At 38.0% G+C, this 15,716-nt stretch overlaps 2 protein-coding genes across 2 annotated transcripts in view; both read right to left on the bottom strand.

Annotated features, from left to right (window-relative positions):
- LOC148733938 (octopamine receptor beta-2R-like) overlaps window positions 1-1,045 on the bottom strand; it is a 7,768-nt gene extending 6,723 nt beyond the window's left edge. The window contains exon 1 of the mRNA XM_088758788.1: window positions 927-1,045. Coding sequence (XP_088614914.1) covers window positions 927-933 — 7 coding nt within the window. The 5' untranslated portion in view covers window positions 934-1,045. The remainder of the gene's footprint in view (window positions 1-926) is intronic.
- A 1,336-nt stretch (window positions 1,046-2,381) lies between these two features.
- LOC111326690 (putative deoxyhypusine synthase) lies at window positions 2,382-15,692 on the bottom strand. The gene is made up of 4 exons (XM_088755742.1): window positions 15,571-15,692; window positions 7,337-7,440; window positions 6,069-6,194; window positions 2,382-2,703 (listed from the first exon to the last, which is right to left on the bottom strand). The coding sequence occupies exons 2-4, from the start codon at window positions 7,427-7,429 to the stop codon at window positions 2,626-2,628; spliced, it is 297 nt and encodes a 98-aa protein (XP_088611868.1). The 5' UTR covers window positions 7,430-7,440; window positions 15,571-15,692; the 3' UTR covers window positions 2,382-2,625.
- Between the last annotated feature and the right edge of the window lie 24 nt (window positions 15,693-15,716).

The following is a 15,716-nucleotide window of genomic DNA, read 5'->3' as shown; positions in this document are numbered from 1 at the left end:
AAATATACCGAGCCTTACCAAATTAAAAAAAAATCCCGAGGCGCAGAATAGTACTTTTACGGAAAAGTTTAATCGACTTTGCAATAATAGCATACACGGTGAAAAATTTGGGACAATCGTTTTCGCCTCAACAACAAACTAGGACAATGGACAATACAGCTTGACCACATGGAAGTTTCGAAGTCTTCGAAGGACTTCAAAAACTCTCGACAGCAAGAAACAACGATACCAACGAAAAAAAAGATGCAACTTAGGATTCTAAACATTTCTCATTGTGCTACTGAGTGATTTCCTTCAACTACTGGCGAACATATTGCTTACCATATCCAGATTGTAAACTTGTAAAACGCATTGCATTTTAACTTCGACAGCCCTGCTACCTTTTACCCACACTGTTTCACCCATTCAAACAAAGCGGTTACGGTGGTAGATGGCTTTCGTTATTCTAGCGAAATTTTCAGTAAGCAATTCACCTCAGAAAAAGAGCAAGCCTGATTCCGGCCACTAGAATGAGAAAGTACTTGGTGTAAATACAACTAGGTAAACATTACACCCTTCTATTCATCGAACGACCAAATTTTCCATCTTGTGCATCGAAAGTCTGAAATAACTCTTGAACAACTTCCCAGAAACGTGCCGCGTGATTTGGTACGCATTTGGGTCTCAAATTCATTAGCAAAACTACAGGAGGATCGCCACATCAAAACTTAAAGGAAAATAACACCATTCTGCACTAATTCCCAAGCTTCCAGTAAACACACTTTACAAGCTGGACACGGTTTTAGGTTATGACCGAATTTTCTCTTCGTTAAAAAAAGTTTGAAAGCCGAAATTCAAGACAGGAAAAGTGGGAAAAATGTGACAGAAATAGTCCTACAAGGTTTGTCTAAGGTTGAATAAGCTAAAATAAAATATCCTGTATCTACCTGCCATTCCCTCCTATAGTTTCGCTGCGTGCTTCCACTTATCTTTCATTGTGACAGCCGCATGTTGACTTACAAAGCTCAACTGAAATATTAATACCCAACGGACAATTGTCACCTGCATAAAACATTGTTTCGAAAATACAATTACGCATCAGTTCTAAAGCTGTCAGGATATAAACTAATCGAAAAAGCTGAGTTTTTACGTAACTTATAATTTAGGATGACAATTTATTTCATGTTCGTTTTCGTGCAGCAAAGTGTTTTAATTAATACGTACTACTAACTTGAAGAGTTTTGTTAAACACAATACCTCTAATACGAAGAAGGTCCTTGTCTCAACTTCAGTAAACCGACTTTAAAGAAACCATTTGTGCAAAAAAAAAAAACAGGCTGAGCGCTTAATTAATGCTCGTTTGTTTTCGCTATCAAAGTACTGAAAGCTGATCTTTCGATCAGTGATTATCAGGAAAAATAGCTATGACATATCGTTCAGGAACACATTTTTACCGCCAGATGTACACATATTTACCAAAAAAAGAGGATGAGACATCGATCGCCTCGGATCTTAAAGTACTGAACACAGAAAGTGGAGACACATAATCACACGAGAACAGCTATAACCTCTGAATAACTCTGTGGAAAATGAAAACAGCATTGAAATTCTGTCATGAATATTTTCAGTAGCTTAAAACTCTTCCTTACTGAATGAGCTTTTAAGGTTATTTTCCTTCAGCATGATGCGCATGGATTATTAATTACCTGCATTATACACAGCGACGGAAATTAAAAGTCAAATTGGCAACAAATAATTTCACTCCGAAAGCAAATACGAGATCCCAAGATGTCGCTGTTTAACAAACTCCTCCTCAAGTTATAGAATCAGAAAGCAATCAATATTATAGCAATTGAAACCGAGAGTTGCGCGGTAATGGCTAATGTTTTTTCCTCCCCGGCACTGAGTTTTTTTCAGTAATTTCAAATCGATAACATACAGAATTGAAATATTTCGACCCTTCCAAACACGGTTTGGTCTCAATGAACAAAGCTTAAAAAAACACCATCATTTCTTGATGATAAGTGTACCAGAGAAGTCGTTATGTGGAAAACTGAGGGAAAAAATTTAAAGGGAGTTGCGACTGAACCTTCGCATCGGATGATCCGGAGCATTGATTTAGTCGCTTTTAAAACGTTTAAAAAAATATTCCCAGCAATTTCAAAACTGAATACTGAAGTCAAGTTCCGCGATCGAGGTTTCGTTGTGTTGCGACTTTACATAAAAAGTTCACCGCGTCTTCCGTGGCACAAATTCCCCGAGAAGTCCTATTTCGCATTTCGGATTTGTAGGAAAATGGAATCGACAGTAATTGTTGTCATTTTATCTAAAAACTTCCTCGTGAGCTAAAATTGCGCAATTAAGAGGAAATTCGAATTCAGTTTCTTCTTTTAATACTCCTTGGGATTCTTAATCGTTAATTGCACCAATATTTTGACGTTCCGGCAGGAATTCAAGTGTCAGCAGTTGTCTAGACATTGTATTATATTTATTTTCCACTACCTACGAATATTGGAACCTTTGTTTATGCAAACTACTACGCGCGCCATCTTTTCATTCAGCTCAAAGCCTACTCGAAGCTATAATTATTGTCTCCATTAACGATGTTTTAATTTTCTTCACCATTTCCCTTACACTCTTTCAATCCTAGGTATCCATTTTAAAATTCTGGGAAAAGGTCTCCGCCACCAAAAGCGGATAAACGAGGGCAGCGTCTGAGTAAACCTAAAAGGAAATAATTAACATTCATATTAGCAATGGAATAAGAAATAGCTCATTCACTCTTCCACCTGTATTCCATTTAAACTGCAAGTCACCCCTAAAACAATCGCATACAAACATAATTATGGAACGCCATACCTGCCTTAGGATATTAATTTACACTATTTGTGGTGGTTTTTTTATTATATGTGGTGGTTACAGCATTATACGCAGTGGCTTATCAATTATATTTGGTGCCTAGTCTGTCATAAGTGGTGATTCTTTAATTCTACGCGGTGGCTTTTTCATTATATGCGATGCATGTTGTATTATAAACGGTGCTTTTTTCTTTACATGCGGTGTTTATTGCATTCTACGCGATGATAGTTTTATTATATGGGGTGCTCTTTACATCATGCACTGTAATTTAGTGGTTATGTGCGGTGCTATCTTGTTGAAGTGATTTTTTCCCGTTATATGTGGTGCTTTTCTCATTATGTGGGGTGGCTAATTCATTGTACGCAGTGCTTCCTCCTTGCGGTAATTTTTTCCCGTTATACTCGGTGCTTTTTTCGTTATAATCACGGGACCTCGTTCTCTATTGATTTGAAACGAGGCCATGCAACTACGCCAGGAAATCAAAATGGCGGCCACCATAAATAGGTAGGACGTTATGGCTCGTATTCTCAAAAAACTTAGTTTAGGTCATTCGACCGAGCTGTTCCATAGGGAAAAGATTACTCCTAATATAATCTCCATGCTATCTACTAATGAAATGAATCAATTAGGGATAACCAACAGGGTGGACAGGATGAATTTGCGCCATTACAGTGTAGCAGATACGGTAGGCAGAAACCAGAAAGAAACCGTGTAGATGCGGTGCACTGGAATTTTACATGCCTAAATCAGTATTGGAAGATCATTTGGAAGAGGGCTTTACAGTCAAGAAGATTTTGTGTATGCTTTCAGTCAGTGAAAGAACAATTTATCGCAGAATGGAAAGATACGGACCTCGGGCTCTAAATTTTAGCAACATATCTGATGATGAGCTTGATCAGCATGTGACAGAAGCGTAGAAAGATTTTCCTTTTTGTGGAGAACAAATTTTGAAGTTTCTTCTCAAGGAAAGAGGCATCAAAGTGCAGAGAATGAGACTTAGGGATAGTATATACCGCGTTCACCAGTAAGGAGAAAAAGAGAGAAAGAAAGGACGCTTCAAATGGAGGGTATATAACGTTCAAGGACCAAACCATTTGTGGCATGTCGACACAAATCATAAACTCATAAGATGGAACTTCATAATTGTGGGCGGAATCGATGGTTTCAGTAGACTATCAGTGATGTTGAAATGCACAGATACCAACAACGCAGATACTCTTTTGACGTGCTTCTTGGAAGCAGTGAATAGGTATGGCGTTCCAAGCAGAGTGCGAACAGACCAGGGACTCGAGAAGGTGAAAATTGCAGATTACATGATTTCAAGAAGAGGGGTAAACAGAGGGAGTGCCATCACAGGAAAGAGCACTCAAAACCAAAGAATTGAACGCCTCTGGAATGACGTCTATCAAGGAGTGCTAATTGTGTACTATCAATAATTAAAATCAAAATTATCTTAATTATGAACATGTAATTATGCAATATATCTGATTATTTGACTTGTCGTCTTTTATACACTTACATATACATATATATACAGGTATAGATTATTTTTACTCATTTTAAACACATTTTGTAATTTGTGTTTTTGTTTTGTTGTTTTTGTCTAGTTTGTATATTTATCATCCAACTACACCTAGACGAGTACGAATAACGCCATAAACGAGTACAAATATCACGCAGTATTTGTACTCGTCTATTGTAGTACCGGTTAAACTGGTTTTCTCGCATCGCGCAAGCCAAGAATTGGATTGTAGTTACGAAAAAAAAAGACAAATGGAGGACAATTTGAATCATATTTCCGAAGACGAAGAGTCAGAATGGCTGGCAAATATATATCCAAGTTTATTAGATAAATTCAACGAAGAAAAACAGCTTGACGACCAGAAAATTTCTTCATTTAATGAAGAAAATAGAAACAGCAGCACAACAACGCGCCAATTCCGTTCCTCGTCGCATACTTCTGTCACGCACTCCCCGTAAATAAACATCCGCGAAATTCCCCCGCACTGAAATAACAGTTTGGCGTGTTGGATAATAAAAAACTCATTAGACGTTTTGTTGTGTAGTATGGCTGAGTATTTTTACTCGTTATTTGTACTTTGACTCGCCCTACGGGCTCGTCAAAATACGGCACAATTCGTAAAAATACTCAGCGATACTACACAAAAAAAAGTCTAATAAGATATATATATCTTTACCCTTAGTATTGTAACAATAACATAATTCAGCCCTTCGGCTGCCAAGGTTTTGAATAAAGCCATCTATCTATCTATCGACGTAATTATACAAAGAGCTTTCAAAATAGCGGTAAACGCCGCGATGATTTTATGCTTCATATCCAGTCCTTCTTGTGTAGTTGGCCTCGTTTCAAATCAATCGAGAACGAGGTCCCGTGATTATAACGAAAAAAGCACCGCGTAGAACGGGAAGAAAGCACCCCAAGGAGGAGGCACCGCGTATAATGAATTAGCCACCCCACATAATAAGAAAAGCACCGCATATAACGGGAAAAAAACCACTTCAACAAGATAGCACCGCACATAATCACTTAATTACCGTGCATGATGTAAAGAGCACCCCATATAATAAAACTATCATCGCGTAGAATGCAATAAACACCGCATATAAAGGAAAAAGCACCGTTTATAATACAACATGCACCGCATGGAATGAAAAAGCCAGCGCGTAGAATTAGAGTCACCACGTATGACGGACTAGGCACCAAATAGAATTAATAAGCCACAGCGTATAATGCTGTAACCACCGCATATAATAAAAAAAAAAAAACAACCACAAATAGTGTAAATTAATATCTTAAGGCAGTTATGGCGTTCCATGCATAATCCTTGACTTCCCCATAGTGGTTTAAGACTCTACGAGGCTACCTTCGTAAGTGCGCCAGTTTTAGAACTTTCATAACTAGTTATTCAAGTAAAACACCCTGAAACTTGGTGGAAATGGTTTCATTCATGCATTAATTTTTTTTATTTTTTTTTGCATTTAGTCTGATAGTGGTTGATGCAATGAGTTTGACAAAAAGGAAAATAAAACGTTACTGCACATCATTTGTAATTTGAATAGGACGCCTTGGTCATGGAAATTTGTAAGCAAGCGAGTGGCTAAAAAAAGTATTTTCCGTTTCCGTTGGTCGTTTCCGAACTCTGTCACAGAGTTGCTACCTTTATTCCTGTCAACAATTTTTTTTCATGAGATATTGAGTTGTTTTTCACCTTTACAGGCGAAGCCGTCATTTTAATTTTTCCCCAGGAAACAGCTTCATCAGGCCTGGCACCTGAGTCACTTCCGTCAAACTCCTGGCCTGTGTTTACAAACACAGAGAAGTCGGCGCCATTACGCTGTACAATGAAACAAAACCATGACATAATCTTGTCAAACAACATCTAACATCTCTTGCTGATTCTAACAGCATGCTGGAAACTTAATTCATTTGAACCTTATACAGGCTTAGCTAAGTAACGAGACCTAGTGATAGAACATAACTATACGTGATTTGAAGGTCGTTGGTTCAAATCGTCGCATGAATTCTGATTTTCTCTTTCGTCCCAGCCTTGTGAAAAGTTAATAACATTTTTCGTCATTAAAAAGCCGAAATAAGAATCAAACAACTTTTTTTACGAGTTTATAACAAATCCCTAAAAAATGATTTTAATTAAAGGTATGTACTGAGGTATGTTTTGGGTACTCGCGCGTCGAAACGAAAATGGAAACCTCGCAAAATGCGGGGGGTGGGGTGGGTGGGAGGTAAATGTGATGGTTAAGCACATCAGTACGAGACTATTTTGTAAGCAGACTTCACCTTAGCCCCTTGGAATGAAAATAGCTTTACTAGTGAAGGCAAGAGGAGACTTATTTTTCAACTGTGGATCTCTAAACTGAGTAAATTAGGACTCAGTTTTTGGAAGGTGGATATCGGTATTCAACCGATAAATCGTTTTCCAACCGGTTGGCGCACAGTAAAGCCTATGAAAGCAAAGAAGATTTATTCTATCCAAGTAATATGGCCAAATTTGAAAGGTAGCTGATCACGCAATTTATTACTTGTAGTAGTTACCTATTAAATACCGTTTAGCAATTTATAAAACCTGGGCATCTACTATCAAAACAAGGATTTCAAATCAAAGTTTACAATCTGTAGTACACTAGTGTTTGGAGGTATTTTTCTGTACTCTGCAAAATGACGTTACTAACCGCCTAAATTAAAGAACGTGGACCACACCCCACTTTTTTTCTTTTCACTACTTCGATAAATAATAATAATGATAAAAAAGTGAGCAAATCAAACAGTCACTACTGTCGGTGATGACTTCATCTTTACTTAGGCCAGGCAAGTACAAGAAATACAGACAAGATGACAAGAAATACAGACAAGACGACAAGAAATGCAGACAAGAAGGCAAGAAATGCAGATAAGAAGACAAGAAATGCAGACAAGAAGAAACTTCAGGGAAAAGAAGAAAAACTGCTGAAGGTAACTCACCATTAGATTGGCGTTGCAGATATGATGCATTGTCAGACCACCTCCTAAAATGATCAATCCTGTATTTTTGGCATATATAGATGTATTGTTCATTTTCCTTATATCTGAAAAAACAAACAAACAAAAATTTCAATTGAATAAATTGGTTATAAGAGGGCCACTCATCTATAGCTCATTAATCAGTGGTGTGAAGTGAGCATCAGAATTTACATAGAAATGGAAATCTTAAATTGGCTAACAAGTGAGCTGAAATGGCCAGAAATCCAAAACAGTATGGCCGCCGAGCAGGCGCATTGATGCCCAATACAGTCTTAGAATACAAACGCGTAATGCAAGCCGTTACAAAGAAAACAGTGAGATTTTGAGTAACCTTGATTTATTCTTCGTTATTACATCCCTTTGGAAGCTTCAGCCCAGGGTTCAGAAACCTTAAAACAAAGTTAACATCTCGTACAACCTGAGGAATCACGTTGTTAATATTTTCGTAGTGGGTAAACCGGTTCCCAAGTCCAATCTTTCACAGCGCAAAACTACTTGAAATCCGCAAAATGTCTTCTCTATTATCTTTCCGAGTTCCCATTTTCTCGAAAATATCAACTGGTTTCAGGAGGGTTTTGGTATCCTTCCAAAAATCCGCATGCTTTGTTTACACCAGAAACTTCACTTTAACCTTAAAATTAAAGGGTTTCCTTGTCATTAAACCGGTTTCAAAAGACGATGCAAATCAGGGAAAATACTTTCGACGATGATGCTTTACAAAGCGCGATTTAACGGCCAGAGGAAGGCAGCCATGAGCCTTGTTTTGGACCCGTAAATTCATCGTTTTGACCTCGCAACGTCCAGCATTTTGCATCCCAAGGATCTTCATTCTATGCTTTGTAACCTCCCCGTTTCATTTATAGCCTGGGACTAATAAATTAAAGGGCATATCAGACACGAAATTTTTTTCTCTTGTCTCTTGTAGTTGGATATTTATAGAAAACGTTTCGAAGCCCTAAAAGTGCTGGAAAAGTCTAAAAAGCATTTTTTTGCTTTCAAAAAACGCGCAATTTACCTTCAAATTTGTCTCGGTCATCGCGCGGCCAAAATCCCACGTGACGTCACATTGTGTACCCAGATTCTTCGAAGTCGATGGAACTTTCAGAAGAATCGGATTCAAAGGAATCATTAGAATCACTGAACATCTTTGCCTTTCAATGCATTATCTATCTACTACGAAGTACTGCAGAATCCTCTTAGCGACAACAGACCTTCGCGGCAAAGGTACACAATGTAGGCAAATTGCGCGTATTTTGAAAGAAACAAAAAATGCTTTTTACATTTTTCCAGCTCTTTTAAAGCTTCGAAACGTTTTCTATAGATATCCAACTAAGAGAAACAAGAGAAAAAAAATTCGTGTCATATGCACTTCAAGCATTTGGAGGAATAAATTACATCACTATTTTGCAAGACAAAATGTCGGACGAATTCAGTGGATGCTCTTTGAGTTTTAAACGCCAAATCGTGGTTAACCGGCCAGAAATTCGTTACGCAGCGAAAGCTCATGTGAATGAGATTATTTTTCCCGTGAATATACCCTTTCCTCTGTTAAAAGAGTGGCACAAAATCGTCGCATCTTCGCGTGCTGAAGGCACTTCCAGTCAAAATTTTCTACCGGAAGTGAATCCGGCTCAACTGAAAATGCACACAAAATCGATTACGTGGATCTGCTGGAACACTGTATTCCTTGTGGCCTTTTTGCTTTTACAGATGATGAATCGATACGCAATGAAATCGGCGTTCATTTGTCTAAGCTTGCCGGTACAGTTGTTCAACTGTATAAGAAAACCAAAGGTAGAGCTAGAAAGGACTTGGATTAAAAATTTAAAAAATTTCGTTCACGTGTGCGAGGGGCAAGTGAAATCAGTCAGAGAATTTCATGAAGAAATGGAGTCCATGAGAGATAAAATTAAAGAATGGAAGGCCAGGAATAAGGATTTTGAAGAGGAAACAAAAGATATATAACAAGAAATGATTGTCTCATTAAGTTAACCAATGAATTAATTCGACTTCGGCAACGTCTAGTTGATGGTGACACAACCGTCTCCAATTCTATATCCAATACAGAAAGTCGCCTGAAAGCTCTCCGTATCAAAAAAGCAGAAGGAATTATGATTCGTCGTCGTGCTAAATGGTTAGAAGAGGGTGAACGCCCCAGCCGGTTTTTCTTTAATTTACAGAGAAGTAAAGCGCAAAGATCGCACATCTCTTCAGTGCACGTGTACGATTCAGACGGCAATGAGGTCTTCTCTCAAGAGAAATTGCGAAAGCGCACGTGGATTTTTTCTCTCGATTCTTTTCTGAAGAGCCGGTAGATGCCGCAATGCAAACCGATCTTTTATCTTCTTTGTCTCGTCAACTCACGTTCGATCAAGCATCCTCTTGTGAGGGTTACTTGACGCTCGAGGAAAGTACTGTCGCTCTGAATAAAATGATCACAAACAAAGCTCTCGGCCCTGATGGCCTTTCGGTCGAATTTTCCTCGAAGTTCTAGGACCGTTTGGGTCCATATCTGTGCCAAGTTTTTAATGCATGCTCCCAAGCTGGAGAGATGTGTGAGTCTACGAAAACTAGTAATACTCGAGTCATTTTCAAGAAAGGGGATCGCAAAGATCTTTAAAATTGGAGACTAATTTCTTTATTAAATGTCGATTATAAGGTATGCTCCAAGTCTCTTTTTCTCCGTCTCTCTCAGGTTTACAGCATATCGTTGATCCTGATCAAACCTGCTCTGCGCCTGGTCGGAAAATTACGTCAAAGTTAACACCTATTGCGGGATACTTTAGACTATATTGAGCGAACTAATGAAACTGGCATTCTACTCAGCCTCGATCAAGAGAAAGCCTTCGATCGAGTTAATCGTACCCTTTTAATGAATCTCTTAAACCGTTTTCGTTTCGGTTCATCTTTCTGCCACTGGGTTATGTTAGCAGACTATATGATGGTGCTAACATGCAAATCATTATTAATGAATGGTTAACTGAGGCGATACCTTTGTCTCGTGGCGTGAGACAGGAGGACTCCTTATCCCCCTTCTTGTATATTTTATGTGTTGCATGAAACTCTTGCCTGCAAAGTCCGGAACAATCCTGCCATAGAAGGCTTTCTCTTACCCGGTGCACGCGGAATAAGATGTAAAGTTGGGATATATGCTGATGATACGACCTGTATTGTTAAATCCACTCGTTCGTTGGCATCTCTCTTTGATACCATTAGCGTTTATGAACGCGGTTCTGGAGCGCGCCTAAATGTTGCCAAAACGGAAGCAATGTGGTTGGGCGCATGGCGTACATGGAATGACCAACCATATGGCCTCAGGTGGCTAACCAAAATGAAAATCTTAGGTGTTGTTTCCGGCAATGATACTGAAGTGGATAATTGGCAACCAAAACTTGAGAAGTTGGAAAAATATCTTAATCTCTGCAAATCTCGTTCCCTTTCGCTCGTCGGCAAATCCCTCATGGTCAATGTCTTAGGAATTTGCAAAATTCTCTACCTGTCTTCCGTACTGTGTGTCCCTCAATGGGTTATTTCTAAGGTAAATTCGCTAATTTGGCCTTTTATTTGGGGCTCTCGCATTGAGACAGTAAGTACAAAGACTTGCCACCAGCCTTTCAACAAAGGTGGCCTCGGAATTTTCAATTTCCAAATCAAAGGTGACTCCTTAAAGTTAGCTTCTCTAGTGTCTAATCTTTCTAACCCCGAATCAAAGTCCTTTTACTAACTAAATACTTACTAGGGTTTAGGTTTGCTTCTTTTCGGCCGGAGTGGCATTCTTTTCGTGACAATTCCACTCCGAGTTCGCATGATTCCACACCATATTACAAGAAATGTTTTTCGGCGCTTACCACTGTTCGTGGGATTGCATCCCGCAAAGAGTGGCAAGACTTTGATTTCACCTCTAAGAAATGCTATCAGGCCCTGCTAAGAGAGATTTCTACCTCCCCGTTTCTTCATCGTTTTTTGTCCCCCTTTTTCCCTCTTTATTTCAAACTTGGCAATCTTTGGAAATTGGTTCGAGATGTCTTTTCTGAAAACTATAAGTTGTCAATTGTCCTTGGGGCCATTAAAGTCCGCGATTCCCAAAAACATTGGGGCTATATTGATTCTCATAAATGTGCCTACTGTTCTCGAAAAGAAACAATTGATCACTGTTTTCTTAATTGTTCCCTTGCTAAAAAAGTGTGGTCGTATTTTTCTCCTGTGATCTCCTCCCTTCTTGATAATTTCTTCCCGTCTTGTACTTCTGTTTTCTTTTTTCAATGGGCTCCAGTCAGCCCAAAACATGCGCGACTGGCCCGTTTTCTGATCAAAACGATCTTTGTATGGTATTTGGAAATTTCGCAATAATGCTACTTTTCGCAATGGAAATGAAAGTCATGAGGGTCTAATCCGTTCTATCCTCCATGATATCAAGAGGAGAATTCTCTGTGACCACTTTCGTCTCTGTTTATCTGACTAAGAATTCATGGGAAGCTCCAGCACTGTGTCAACTAACTAATACTACTATCAAAATCCTTTTGTAAATAGCTGATTTAGTAACTAGTTTAACAAAAAGATTAAATGTTTAATAGTAGTTTAGTTTCTTTCATTTTTTTTTCTCTAAATTATTCCAAGTTATATCCTTCCTTAGTTAAAGTCATACCAATGTTAGCCTTATTTGAATTATCTTTATTTGTAGTTTAAAACTATCTTAGGAGATACATATCAGATATTTCTTGTAAATAACCTATTAGCTTTACTGTTATATTAATATTAAATTAAGATTATCCTTGGTTATATCATTATTCTCAGCTATTTACGCCTTTTTTCTATTAGTTTAAATTCAACTTAGAATTATCTTTACTTGTAGCGTAGAATTCTCCTAGTTTAAATTACGACTCCCTTTAGATATGTATAGACTTTTTCTTCAGGGCCTTTTTTGGACTTTGAATACTTTAGTTTGTTTACTAGACAAGTATTTAGTTAGGGCCGAGCCCATGTGCCGTCTGCACTTTTATTTTGTAGTTAGTGACTTATTGAAAATAAATCCTTTTCAAAACTTAAAACTGTCAGCAGTTAGTTATATATATATATATATATATATATATATATATATATATATCTATATGTGTATATGCTTAGTCTTCTAAAACATAATGATAACGTTTCAATGAAAATAAAGACTACAGTATACAGCGAGATCGCTTTAAGTAATACCTCGCCATTTTCAAATGAGCAAATCTTGCGGCCGGTGAAGGCTGTTGGCGTAAGTATTTCATTATGGAATAAGTCTGGCCCCTGCATTTTGATCGCTCCGAGACAGATTAAACAAGCAATTGTATATCCTTTTTCATGGACGTCAGAACTTGTGGATGAAATGTGGAAAGGGAAAAGAGCGGTCAACTGGTGGTTGGATTTTACTCTTGCCTTCTTTCGAAAATGAAGATTGATTTGAATGTCTAATAAAATTATGTGTACACGAGGAAAGTTCAAAGCCTCATTAAACATATTGCTGGCAAAGTTTGATGAACGCCAGTCTTCATGTCAGATCAAGAAACAAAAAACTATTATTAGTCGGGTTCCTGAAAAGGAAACAATTTATTTTTTCTTGCTCGACTCAATATTGTGTTTTCATCGATTAAACTTTTGCAGGGTTATACCTCGATTCGCCCTGTTCACGTCGTGATTAAAAAATTTACTCTCAGCTAATAGTTCTAACCTAAAAGAAAGGAATAGAGAAACAAAAGTTGTTTGAGAACAACCAAGCATGGCAAAACATTGAGCCCCAACATAGAAAAGCAGATTACCAACTTATCCCAGCACGAATTTAATCAAATAGGCTTTTCGACTTCCAGAAACAACCACATGCAACTTGCATTTTCAGAATACAGTCTTCTTCCTGGTAGATCTAGGTGGAGTGAAAGCATTTATTATGATCATAATTCTAACTTGAAGCTCCGCCTTTAAAAAAAAAATACAGTACTGTATATTTCTGGTAGATTATGTGGCTTTCAAAGATGAAGTTCGCGGTGCGTCAAAATGTTCCATAATTGGTTTAGAAAATCTTCGCTACCAGTTCCCCATCGATCAAAAGATAGGTAAAAACCAATCGCTGATTGGTCACTACCGTTTTCCCACCTTCTCGTTGGCTCCATTTTTATCCTTCTGACCGTCGTAATCATTTTATGAATTCAATTATTTAATGTCTTATTTCGGTGGTTAATTATTGATTAGGTTAGTATGCTTTCCAGTTAGCATCAACTTCGACCTTTCTTCGTATCATTCCAATAAATGAATATTTCAATTTTTCAACCTTAGCTGAGCCTATTTCAGTAGTATCATTCCAGTAAATAAATATTTCAATTTTTTTAACTTAAGTCGAGCGAAACGAGACTTTGACAGTACTGCTACAGAAAAAATGTCAAATTTTATATTTCTCTAAGACAGTACTGTGGAGTATATATACTGTTACGAGTACAGCTGTACTATAAATAACGTGCGTATTAAAGCAAAATTTTGCAGTAAGATAGATTTGCAACAACTCATAGGAAGAAATTTTATTAGAAGAAAAAAGTGGCAAATTGAAGCTTAGAAAACTTTGAAGCTAAACCAGCCATACTTTAGTTCGTTTCATTCATTTTCATGGCGCTTATTTCTTATGAGGATGCTATCTCCTTCATCGAATCAATCTTTGCGAAAGCAAGATTAGAAGATATCAAAACTTGCTGCTAATATGGAGAAAGCTTTAAAAAGCATTACCTTTCAGCTGAAGTAGGAAGAGTCTAGGAACCCTATAAGCGAAAACGTATGTGATCAACCGTCGTGTAAAGATTCTTTTTTCATTTTAAAAGATGTTCTTTCTGCGTCTTTGTTAGTATCGAAAAACCAGCGCGGCAATCAAAGGGCTCGAAAAAATTGTTCTTAAAAAGCTGTTCTTGTCAAACGACCGCGCGGGAAAATTTCTCTGTGAATCACTGTGCAAACACAGCTTGTCTACACAACAACAGACAGCTTAGAATCCAAACTTTCTGCAAATGCCGAATTTTTTTCGGCAAACTCAGTCAATCTTTCAAACAATTTTGTAGTTTAAAGATACCGTGTTAACAACAGAGGAAGTTGAAATCATTCTGAATATTCAGGATACTATCTGCTACTAAATTTTCGCCGGCTTTTCCAGAAGATTTTCACTTAACTTAACAAGAGCTTTTAACCAATTTTACTTCCTTAAAAGCCGTTCAAGTGCTACCAGAGTAATAAAGGTGTCTTCTCGGTGTTGCATAAGTTTTCCCGTCAGTAAAACGCGAGTAAAGAAAGCGCACGTAAGCAATTTCCACTGCTGCGTAAAAAACGCTTGCGAAAAACGCTGTCACGGTCGTAAAAGTTGAAAGCTGTTAAACTCTACGCCCCCAAGATTGCCACGTGCGTAATACCCACGTAAACGTCTTGAAAAAAAAACTCGAAGTGGAATTATGGGAACGTTTAGTCAACGTTCATTTCAGCGTGCGTAATTTTTTTAAACGCAATCTTACGCGTGTGGACTGTGAAAACACGAGAGCGGAAATCTTTTAAATCGGGAATTTGCACTAAGATAAAGCTCCTCAACTGCTTACAGCCACTGGAAAAGCCGCCTATCAACTTATTAATCGCACAACTCACTCATAACTAATGAAAGTGTCATGATGCCTTTCACCCACGCTCGTATCCTAGGAAACGCCCTGCACATTCTAATTGAAATTGAACAGCACGTTTTGATGACGGTTATCATATTATTGTTGAGATCAATGCGTTTTCACTTCTGTTATTTCCTTTGAAAGAATCAGTGATCACCTTAAATTGCCGAAAGAACACATACTCAGGCAATTTCATGACCGTACAACTCAGTTCCGTTATTTGTTAGAACTTGTAGAAATGTCATCCATATACAGTCTGTACTTTGATATTTGTTCAAAAATTTGCAATTGAATCTGATGAATATGTAATGTTTACCGACTGAAGGAGCATCTAAGAGATGTATGAAGGAACATTCTCCCATTTCTTCCTTTCATATTAGACCCTATTATTCCTTAGCCCTATCAGCCGCAAACTATGTGTTTTGACTTCTGATCGTCACCATGTCTGTGGGCCTGAAGATGTTTAAAACACATCGACTAACGCTCAGCATTAAACGTAATTACACCAGTTTTTTTTTCATGATGATCCTATGCGCTTTTTACCTTGTTCTCGAGGTTTTGCCCCCTGCTTTCCAACGCAGATTCGTCTCCCATAATTGGGAGAGTATTGACGCGCGAGTGCTCTCACTGACGTGAATTGTATTGCAGACGCGAACCAGGCGCTGGTTTGGCTGCTTGCTGAAACGTGT

This window comes from Stylophora pistillata, chromosome 4 (genome assembly GCF_964205215.1).
Source record: "Stylophora pistillata chromosome 4, jaStyPist1.2, whole genome shotgun sequence".
NCBI classification, from domain to species: Eukaryota; Metazoa; Cnidaria; class Anthozoa; order Scleractinia; family Pocilloporidae; genus Stylophora; species Stylophora pistillata.
This window is presented reverse-complemented; position numbering and strand designations above follow the sequence as displayed.